We start from the raw sequence: 11,242 nt of genomic DNA on the forward strand, positions 1-11,242 counted from the left end.
GCCACCGACAGCGGGCCCCGCCCCGTCCGTGCTTCCGCTAAGGCTGAGGAGGCGAGTGGAAACTTTCCCAGAGTTCCTGCGAGCTCGAGGACCCGCGGAGGGGCCGAGGCGGGCGGGGCGGGGCCGCGGGCGGGGCCGCGGGCGGGGCCGGTTGCGGAAGGCGCGGCTGTGGGCGGTGCGGCTGCGCCTGGTGACCTGGCGGCGGTGTCCGCGCGGGTCCCCGGCTGCTGTCCAGTCAGCGCGGATCAGGCCCTCAGCGGTGCGGGTGCCTCGCCGGCCTCCCGGTCACCCGGCGGTGGGGTGAGCTCGGGCCCGGGGCGGGCGCCCCCACTACCTAATGTTTCTCCCCAAAGTGAAACCAGTGCGCGCGGCAGCCTCCGAGCGTCCGATCGCGGCGAACCGCGGGCCGCGTGGTCCGGAGAGGCCTCGGCGCCGGGGGTAGGGCGGGCCGGGAGGGTCCCGGGGCGGCCCCGCGGAGGAGCCGGTGCCCATGGCCGCTCCCGCGGACCCGCGGCGGCTGTGCCGGCTGGTGCAGGAAGGCCAGCTGTGCGCCCTGCGGGAGGAGCTGCGGGCGGCGGGGCGCGCCGGCTGCCCGGGGCCGGCCGGGGACACACTCCTGCACTACGCCGCCCGCCACGGCCGTCGGGACGTCCTGGCCTATCTGGTCGAGGCCTGGGACATGGACATCGAGGTCGCCAACCGGGACTACAAGCGGCCTCTGCACGAGGCTGCCTCCATGGGCCACCGGGACTGCGTGCGGTACCTGCTGGGCCGAGGAGCCGCGGTGGACTGCCTGAAGAAGGCCGACTGGTAGGTGGCGGGACTTGCGGAGCGACGCCCGCCCCGCTGTCCACCCTTCCCCGCAGAATCAGAAGTTTCCACGCCCTTGTCTGCCCAGAGCTCCTCCACCTTTCGGAGTGGAGCAGACGACCGAAGCCAACATTGTTGCTACCCTTGCGGGCTTAACTGTTAGTCTTCTGTTCTAGACTGCTTCCCATTATAACGCGGAGAAGGGTATAGAACGAGGAAACTGACATCGCCGCAGTCGACATACTTGCTCAGTTTTCACCGGTTACGCATACACTTGAGTGTGTGTTCTCGGTGAGTTTATCACACTGTAGCCTTGCATGGCCACCTCCAGTCGCCATGCTCACCTGTCACCCTCACACAAAGCAATTAAATTTTGTTCAATCCACGTGGTTTTCAGTACTTAGTACCTCTGTCCTCCTTCTCAGAGGTTATGAACATCTGAAGATTCCTAACAATGAAGTTCCTGCCCGCAAGGGATTCCCGATCTGATATAAATAAAGAACACATCAGACAGCCGTATAGCTAAATAAAGTGCGTCTTGCTTGCTAGGCTGGGAGAGGAGGCCGGGTTACATTTTGAGGTTTGTGCTTTGGCTGTGATTAAGCACAAGGCTGATTTTCTTGTGCTCCTAGTGAATTGGAATAAGGACAGTGGGGCATATTACCTCTCAGACTTCTCGAAACAGTTCTCTGGATGAGGAAACCAGCATACTCCCGCCCCCCCCCAACAGCCATTAAAAGGGCAGGTCTCATTTGATTTTGTATTTAGGAAGTGCTGTTACAGCAAAACGTGTTTGCCCGTGCTCACCTTGCTGGGCCTTCTGAACCCCTTCTTCCCTGCTCCTCCAGTCTTCCTTCCTTGCGCAGGATTCATTCTCTCTGTGAAGTCCTTCTTGAACATTCCAGCCTTCACTTATCTGAGTTTTTCCCTCTGGATCTCTCATTCACTTTCATTATGATGTTATCAAAAATTTTTAAAAAGTGTTGGTGATTAAGAAATATCAAAGCAGTCTGAGAGGACTGACCCTGGATGAGACCTTAGGGATCACCTCGTTACAGTAAGCTCCCGCCACAGCCCAGAGCCCGGGAACAGGAGATAAAATAAACAAGGCCTGCCTCGGCTTTCCAGGAGTCATATCAGATTAGAAGGCAGAAGTGTTGTGTGTGGTTAAGGGAACAATGACCCATGGTCCCCAGTGAAAGAAATCACAGGAGACTTGAGTCACAGCACATGGCAGGTTTTTATTAGTTGAAGCGACAGCACAGAGGGACAGGACCCCTGTGGACAGCAGCCGAGCTGAGTCTGCAGGTGTCTGTAAGGGCTTTTTCATGCACCCCGTCCCATGGAATTTTTCCAGCTCGCAAGCGCATGCTCACTTGTATCTAGAAAGCCCTTGTACGTGGGAAGGAAAAAAGAAGAGGGGTGTAAACTGGGGCCCCAGAACATCTGTTTTATTGGTCTTCTTCAAGGTCTTTTCAGGTTCTTTGTTTTGAATTCCTCATTCCCCTGCCTGCTTTTCCCTGACTGTTCGGTTCCCATCAAGAAGCCCAAAATCATGGCCACGGGAGGAGAGTTGGTAGCAACGTAGTTCACTCCCCGTAGCTGGGGACACACGTCAGTTCAGAAACTTAGTGTAATCACGCTGTTTTCATTTGCTTCACCAGTGTAGGCTCCCTGTGGTAAGGCGCTATGTCAGATGCTCTTGTTTAACTCCTTTTCAGCACAGTTTAATTAGTAAATGGTTACTGGTCAACGTGAACGGCATTAAGCCCACCGGAATACCCCTTATGCAGATATTCAGGACAAACTACAGTTTGGTCTCGTCTGTCCCATTTCAGTGCTGTACCGAAAACCGGCTCAGAAGCAGCTTTGCCGCCTCGGGATTCCTCTCCCGTAGCTGCCCCTACGTCACAGTCACTTTCCCCTTGTTACTCTCCCCCCCTCCTGGATCCCAGCCAAACCAGTTTTTCTGCACCCCCTTCCCATCCCTGTGTCCTTTAGGTCTTCAGTCTCTGCCTAGTATGTGCATTTTCCTGAGGACCTGGTCGCGTGCTTCTGACATCTCAGCTGCCCTTCCATCTGACTGCTTGTCCTGCTTGGCTCTAGGACCCCTCTGATGATGGCTTGCACGAGGAGGAACCTCGAGGTGGTCCAGGACCTCGTGGAGCATGGTGCCAATCCGCTTCTGAAGAACAAAGATGGCTGGAACAGTTTCCACATTGCTAGCCGGGAGGGCGACCCTCTGATCCTCCAGTACCTGCTCGATGTTTGCCCAGCTGCCTGGAAGACGGAGAGCAAGATCGGGCGAACCCCGCTGCACACGGCAGGTGTGGGCTAGAGCCGTGCAGGGTACAGTCAGGGGCCCGCCCGCAGGGGCTCGCAGGTATCGGGGAATCGGGGACAAGGGATACGAGCAGCTGAGCAGCTTTGGAGTATTTTGGCAAACACTTAGTTTCTATAGCTAACGTCACTGGGCCCTTAACACACTCTCCTTTCTTGCTTTAGGTGACTGTCCATGTGTATCTGTCCTCTCCTCCCCAGTTAGTTAGATGGCAGGCTGGTTCCGTGCCTTACTAAGTCTTTGACCTTGGGCGAGGAACTTAGTCTCTTGAGCAGGTTCCCACGACCCCAAAATAACAATGGTAGTGATGGTGCCCGAATCGCAAGGTTGTTGAAGGGTTCAAGGAGCACGTGAGCTCCTCAGCACAGAGCTTGACATGCAGTGACCCAGCCTGCTGTTTTCATGACCATTTCACATTGTCATCATTAAAGGCAGGAGGCAGGGAGACTATTTCCTTGTATCTTCAGTGCTGGTCGCTTAGATAAATACAGGTCTTATAATTAAATATGCCTGGCCCTCAGTGGCTGTGACCTACCTATTGATAAGGTAAATCTGGACTGCAGTTTTCATTGTTTGGAGTAATTATCCTTAACCTTGAATTTCTATTTGTGGCTTATCTTAAATTAGTGAAAAGCAAAAGTGTGGTAGTGAAAGACGAAGTGGGTGTTAAACAGCCCAGGAGTCCAGAGTGAGACATTTAGAACATCCTCTTGAGCTTCCTGGGGAGTTCACTGAATTGCAGTTCAGGGCTCTTGGTTTCTCTGAAATCAGTACCTGCGACATGACGTGGCTTGGGAGGTACACACACAGTTATTCCGGCCACAGCGGGCCGTCAGGGACCAGAGGATCCTTCTTAAAACTTTGCACAATCGTGGAAAAACTTTTCTCCACCCACCAGCTCCCTGACTCTTCTGGAGAAACTGCCCACACCCATTCACACGAAGTAGTGGAGATCAGAGAGTCCAAATCTTTAGGACAGAGGACCATTATTTTTAGCAGGAGGAGTGAATTTCCGGTTACTTTGTCGTAGATTACTGTTAACGTGTTTCACACGTCCTGGGCAAAGACTGACTGGCCCTTGGGGTGTGTGGCACCCAAGTGAGGAGGCACGCTTAGGACAGAAAGTTTGCTGTGAGAGTCTCATAAAGACAGGATAATCGAGTGTTGGCTACATCCCTGTGAAGTGAAAGCATCGCTCTCTACCACTTAACCAGCAACATTTTTACTTTTCTGGGGCTGTAGCCATGTACCTAATTTAACACTCCTTCCCGTAATGCGCAGGTAGAAACGTGGGGCAGACAGCAGTGCCCGGAGGAAAGCAGCGTTTTATTTTTGCGTGAAAAAGCTCTGATTCTTGACTCTCTTCCCCCAGCAATGCATGGCTGTTTAGAGGCAGTGAAGGTGCTTCTTGAGAGGTAAGAACAAAACAGCAAATGGAGGAAAGTGTTCCCTGATCATGTCAGAATTGATACCGATGCTCCGTAAAGAGCTCAGATTGTTCAGAGGGAACCTAAGGTGCCACCAGGGAAATGAACAACGAACACAGCAGATAAAGAAGGGAAAACAAAAGTAGGTAACAAACATGGGGAAGAATCATTCTTTTACATATTCATTCAACAAATATCCATATACTCATTCAGCACTCACTCTACCAGGCAGAGGGGCTACTACAGAAATCAGGTAACGTGGTTTCCCCATCACGGAACTCGGGTGGGCAGGGAAGACAGACTCTGCCCAAGGCGTGTGAGTCAGAGACACGTCCCAAGGGATTTCGGGGTCCCTCCAGCAGCACAGGACTTGGCCTGGGAGTGAGGAGTCTCGGCCCCAGGGACACTTAAGCTACCACCTGAAGGAGGCTGGAGGCGAGAGGTGGTGGGGAGGCATTCCAGGCAAAGGTAACAGTCCCCGTAAGTGCTCAGAGCCAGGGAAGACGCAGTGCAGAGAAGAAACCGAGAGAAGATCTGTGTGCGCTGTGTCCTAAAGGGTGACGGGGAGGCCAGAGAGGAAGGCCTGATTCAGACAAGGTGGGACACTGGACACCAGGTGAAGGAGTTCAGATCTGGTTCTAAGCATCTAAGACACCATTGAATAAGAGGTTTGCATTTTTCAAAGTCCCTCTGGTTGCAAAGCAGAGAACGGACTGGAGGGGGGCTGTTGCACTTAAACAGGACAGTCATGGGGGCTGGACCAAGATGCTGACTGTCCGGGTGAAGAGAAGGATCTGGAGGTACTTAAAGAGAATCACCAGATCTCGGTGAGTAACTCAACGAAGGAAGCTGGGGAGAAGGAGAGGTTAAGGAGGACGTCCCGGTTTCTCCCATGATGCTGCTGCTGCCGCCGCCAGATAAAATAAACGACACCAGAGGAGGTGCGGGTTTAGGGAGAAGATGGCGATCCCACTTCTGGACACGTTGAGTTGCCTGTAGCCGTGAGACAGGCAAGTGGAGATGCCCAGCAGGCAGTTAGACACAGATCTGAAGCCCAAAGGTGGGCCCCGTCAACGTAGAAATGGTGATCAGATCCGTAGGAGTGGAAGAGGCCACCTGGGGAGATGCCGAGAGTAAGGAGAGAAGGCCTGATGGAGCGCCCTGAAAGCATCGCTCGTGCAGGACCCGCCTCCTGCGCATTGGACATGCTGGTTGTCTGCAGATTCATAAACTCCTTCATTCACTCAGCAAACGTGCTTCAGGCACCTCCTGTGTGTCAGGTGCTGAGTGATTAGCAGTAAGCACAGTCCTTTTTCCGACGGCCCGTAGGCTGGTGTGGAAGCCGGGGACAGACAATTGCAGAAAGAACATAAAGTTACAAATTGTGATCATACTGCAAAAGACAAGTACACAGCACTGTGCGCCCTGCAGATCTGGGCCCCTGTGAGGTCACGTTGAAGCTGCAGTTTGAAGGATGAGCTGGAGTTCCAAATGCACGATGGAGACGCAACGTTCCAACAGAGGGAACCGGCAGGTGCATAGGCAGCAGGGAGCTGGGCGGCCGGAAGAGCAGAAGAGGGCACAGGCATGACTGCGAGGAACGGAAGAGGGGAGGGCACATAGGAGGTAGGACCGTGAGGAAGGGAGGGCGGGGAGGATGTAGGACCAGGAAGGGAGGAACGGGAGAAGGGGAGACAGGCGGGACTGGAAGCAGGTAGGACCATGAAGAGGGGAGGAACGGAAGAGGGCAGGGCAGGTGGACCGTGGGACCGAGAAGAGAGGAGGGGCCGGGGGAGCCCAGAGGAGAAAGTAGGTAACACGTCATCCTAACCGTGGGAGGGCATGTTAAGTTTTCGGGTTTTGTCCTGTATGGTCGGGAGGTGGTAAAGGTGTTAAGATAGGAGTGGCCGCAGCCAGATTACCTGGTGGAAAGGTTGCTCTGGTATCGGTGAGAGTGGAGTGGCCAGGCAGGAACCAGAGTGAGAAACATGGTTACGAGGCTGTTGCCTGTTGGCTTGGTCTTAAGGGGTGAAGGTGATCTCGGAGAGAAGGATACAGAGTTTTGTTTTGGTTTTGATACATTTTGGTTGTAGAATTGAGAGATTTGGGTAATAGGTTGGCTGTGAGGGACGAGGGCTAACTTCTGCATGAGAAGCTGGAGAGAGAAGGGTCCTTTATAACTGGGATGTTGGAGGCGGGCAGACTTGCTGGGGAAAACTAGCAGACCCTTGGGGAGCTCGGCTCAGACACTGGGGTCGCAGAGGCGCCTTCAGCTGTAAGGCTGGACGTCTGCCGCAGAGGGTCAGAGTCAGCTGTCCTTTGGGTTTGAAGCGGTGACTTCTCTCAGCTGTGACTTTGGGTTTGGGCTCCAGGTGCCAGTATGAACCCGACGGCAGAGACAAGTGTGGCCTCACGCCCTTTATGGACGCGATTCAGTGTGGTCACATCAACGTGGCCAGGCTGCTGCTCCAAAAACACAAGGTAGAGAAATGGTTTGGTTTTATTGCTTTGGCGGTTCCTACAAGTTTTAGGCCACAGGATAAACAGAAAGCAGAGTTATTCAGATCATGGATTCAAATATGGACTCTACCGTGTTCCCCTGGGGAAGCCTCTTTATCTCTTTAAGTGCCAGTGTTTCCATTTGTACAACAGAAGTTTAACTTCTTCAGAGGGTTACTCTAAGGATTAAATAACAAAGTGCATAAGGCAGTTAGCAAAATACGTATTCAGTAATCAGTAGATGTGCTGTACTTTGTCACGTTGGCCTGCAGCACTGCATCTTGACCATGTTTTTGGTCAGAGCGTCCTTTGAGAATCTGACAACAGCTACATGTCATCTGCCCAAAAAAATGTCTGCAGACAACAGAGTTTTGCCAAAATGTCAGAAGGTCTGTGGCCCCAGGTGTCTCTGACCCTTCCTTCTGTTCGGATCTCTCCCAATCTACTAGGCCTGCGTTTCCGCCGAGGATTCCCTGGGGGCCCAGGCTGTCCACCGGGCCGCTGTCACAGGGCAGAACGATGCCATCCGATTCCTGGTCTCTGAGCTCGGTGTCAATGTGGACGTGAGAGCAGCCTCCACCCACCTCACAGCGCTTCACCTCGCAGCCAAGGTTTGTTCCTCCTTGGAGCGCTGCTCCCTCCCCCAGGGGCCAGCCCGGCCCCCACCCCCCAGGGCTGGGCAGGGTGGTTGGCTCCACCCCTGTGGAAGGAGATGTGACGTGCTCTTGACGTGATCATGCTTCTGAAGCCCTGTGTCCCTTTAAATAGAAACCTGCCTCTGTTTGTTTCTGGGTAAAACTGAGAAAAGCCCTTTACTCCATGTGACGCCCATGCGCTCTGTTGCCTCTCGCTCTTTTTGGTTTTCAGAAATAATGTCATTTGAAGCCATAAAAAATCTACTGTACGAAATTCCTAGCTCTCTGCTCTTTTACTGGATTTCAGAGGTTCAGTTTTCTTTAAGGCAAGGGGTTTGCAGGCACTGGGCTCTCCGGCGTATAAAATATTGAAGACGCGCAGAAAGTTTTTGCTGGAAAAGTGGCTCCTTACGCCCTCCTGTTTCAAATGCTGGGGTCTTCTGCGTTTCATCTTTAATACTGTTGGCCACCCACCTTTACTCGTTCTTCGAGCAACAGGAATACATGTTTTTCTGGTGAACCACACCCTGCCTGTGTTCCCGTGAGAGCGTGACTAGGGAGTCACAGGTGGACGAAGAGTGTGGTCTGGGGCCAAAGCTAAAAGCGAGTAGGTCCCCCGTGGCAGGTGGAACCTGCGGTCCTGGGTTCAGTCTCACTGACTGGCTAACTGGCTTGGCAAGTGTGTCAGTGGCTTCACAGACAACAGTGCTGGGTGGGCTGAGAATCCCACCCGGGGAGGCTACGGTCTTCTCTAGTTTCTCTCTCCCCTGAAGATTTAGCAAAGAATGTGCATGCTTGGGAGATCTTGGAACTGTGTGTTCTGCATAAATCATAAGATTTACACTCCTTACATGAATATGGAAACCCAACCATCTTAGCCAATCACTTGGCCAAAAAGCTGATCATCTACACTCTAATAACTGAACGTCCCCTAGATCTGTGTGTAGTGATTTATCCTGGATTTCAGGAGTAATAGGACAAGCCTTCCTTTGGACGTGAGAATTCAGTCTCAGCAGTTGCGGGTTTCAGAAGAACCTAACACGCATTAGAGTTTGTGTTTAAGCCCTGCTGTTGTCCTCAGACACCGGTGACAGGTTTGTTTCAACACTCAGGAGGGACACGTAAGCACAGTCCGGACGCTCTTGTCCTTGGGTGCCGACATCAGCTCTAAGGATGAAAGAGATCGATCAGGTATGGCCTCGTTTTACGTGCGCTTTGAAAATTGTTAGCAAGCTGAGCGTAAACAGTGACGCTGGTCTGAACGTTGTTCCTCTGCTAGCTCAGCGGCCTGTCCCCAGAGCACCTCCTCCTCCGCCTGCAGGGCTGCAGGGCTGAGGCTGTCACCCGGGTCCTCCTCCTCCGCTTACAGGGCTGCTGCTGTCTCCGTGGCCCGTGGCAACGGTGCTGCCTGTCTCCTTCCTGCCCCGGTTGCTACTGTTGTTGTTTTTATTATTTTGAGCCACACGACGTATGTGAGAGCAGAGCACCTTTGGTCTCAGCCCCTGATGGCTGCAGCTCTCCAGGTGCCACGTAGATTCCTCACCGGCCGTCTCTCCCTGGAATGTATTTTAAAACCTCATCCACTATAACTTTTTAGACTGAGGGCTCAGAGAGCTGGTTTCAGATCCGTAGGCTTGGACTCCAGAGTAAGCCCTGGTGTTTGCGCGCCGTCGTGCGGGGCTCACGGGGAACCAGGTGCTCACTGCAGGGCAGCAGAGGGAGGTCACATAATCCCACGCAAGAACGTGCTCCTAGAGTCAGGGGGGCCGGACCCGGGGTCGCTGGGCTCAGTGCGCAGCAGAAACCCGCAGCAGCAGTTTCCAACCAGGGCAGGAAGATCTGTCAGCAGTTTGTTGTTGTTGTTGCATCATTCTCACTCATGGAGCTATTTTTACATACAGAGAGCATTCACAAAGCTTTGAAGACATCTCCCGTACCACTTACACTTAAGGTCTCCTGCTTCTCATTCACTTGCTGTGCTGCTTTAGACACGTCTCTTAAACCCTCTCCAGGTGGTTTTGTTCCTTTGGAAACCGTTTCTGACCAAGTCAGGTTAAAAGGAAAAAAGCTTTGATCCCGTACAGGCCAAGTGAGAGGGATGAACACGGAAATATAAAGTCTGGGCTAATTGAAAAAGTCAGTGTGTGTATCGGGGGCAGCCTGCTCCTGTGTCCGTGTGGCCGCGGGCAGCGCCCCAAGCTGTGTGACCCTGTCCCCCCAGCCCTGCACCTGGCCTGCGCCGGGCAGCACGCGGCTTGCGTCGAGTTCCTCCTGCGCGCTGGGCTCGGGGACTCTCCAGACAAGGCGGGCACCCTGGCCGAGCAGCTCGCACAGAGTGCAGACGTCCTGCAGTGCTTCGACCACAGCCGGGCAACAGGAGGGCGTTCCTAGAGGAAGACGGTAAGCCCACGGCCCCTCCTGGCCTGCTGCTTCGGGGCCGGGGAAATGGGTCCGCACCCCGCGTCCCTGCCCCCGCTCCCCCCGCTGCAGCTGAGCAGTCCCAGGAGAGGGGGCTTCCTGGCCACGCGACTGCACGCGGTGCCATCTCAAGCTCCCCCGAATCTCTCTCTCGCTTTCAGCCTTCAGGCGGAGTCAGGTGGCGTTGATGAGTCAGTGTCTGGGGTCCTTGGAGAAGCACGTCACGCGCACGAACATGACAGCAAACATGCAGTCATACATGGGTGTGAGACGTTCATCACTGGCACTGCGGTGAGGCAGTGATAGCGACGAGGAGAGTGTCGCAAGCTGCTGTTGCCTGGAGCCGTGAGACGTAAGCGGCCTGTTGACTTGCTGCTTTCAGAGGCTTTTCATTGGCCCTGACAATGGTTTACCTTTTGATTTTGAAGCCATGAAGGAAGTGCTTACGTTTACACAGACATTTACAAGGAATAACGAAAACATTTCTTTATTCTGAACACTGCTAGTTAAGCTGAAATGTTTTAAACTTAAGGTTATTATTTTTTTGATAGACAAGTTCTGTATTGGCTCCCTTTGGATAATAAATGCATCTAAAAACATGTAAGATATTTTCAGAACTTTCCATGACCTCATTTGAAGAACGAAGAGGGTTTGTTCTTGAACCCACAGGTCACCGGGGACCGAGTTGCCAAATCAAGTAATGTGCTTGTCGCCCTCACAGTTCAACGATTACTCACCCCCGCCTTCCGGAATCTCGTTTCCCGTCACTTCTGACAACACGCTTCTGGGTTTTCCTTTCTGACCTTCCGTTTCCGTGTCCGTCCTGAGCGCCTCGGCAGGACTGGTCCCGTCGGTGCTTTTGTCCCGCTGACTGCTGTCCCCTGTGCTGGGTGTGTCCCACAGCCGTGTCACCATGCCCCTCGCCCTGAGCCCTCCAGCCCGTACTCTGCTGCCGGCTGTACGTTTCTGCACCCCACACTCAGCTTACTCAGACCCCAGCCTTCCCCAAAGCTGACATTCGTCCCATGTCCCCTGAGTTGCGACACCACTGTTCACCGGCCTCCCCAGCTGGAAGCCAGGATCAGTCGTCCGGGACCCTTCCTTGGGCAGGA

General features: G+C 53.7%; 1 protein-coding gene across 1 annotated transcript; it reads left to right on the plus strand.

The window, feature by feature from the left end:
- The first annotated feature begins 140 nt into the window (after positions 1-140).
- On the plus strand, positions 141-10,729 carry ANKRD16 (ankyrin repeat domain 16). Its single transcript, XM_072954992.1, has 8 exons — positions 141-810; positions 2,917-3,137; positions 4,524-4,566; positions 6,951-7,059; positions 7,527-7,688; positions 8,825-8,903; positions 9,934-10,112; positions 10,292-10,729. The coding sequence occupies exons 1-7, from the start codon at positions 491-493 to the stop codon at positions 10,101-10,103; spliced, it is 1,104 nt and encodes a 367-aa protein (XP_072811093.1). The 5' UTR covers positions 141-490; the 3' UTR covers positions 10,104-10,112; positions 10,292-10,729.
- Positions 10,730-11,242: the final 513 nt, after the last annotated feature.

The sequence above is a fragment of the Vicugna pacos genome, chromosome 35 (genome assembly GCF_048564905.1).
Source record: "Vicugna pacos chromosome 35, VicPac4, whole genome shotgun sequence".
Classification (NCBI taxonomy): domain Eukaryota; kingdom Metazoa; phylum Chordata; class Mammalia; order Artiodactyla; family Camelidae; genus Vicugna; species Vicugna pacos.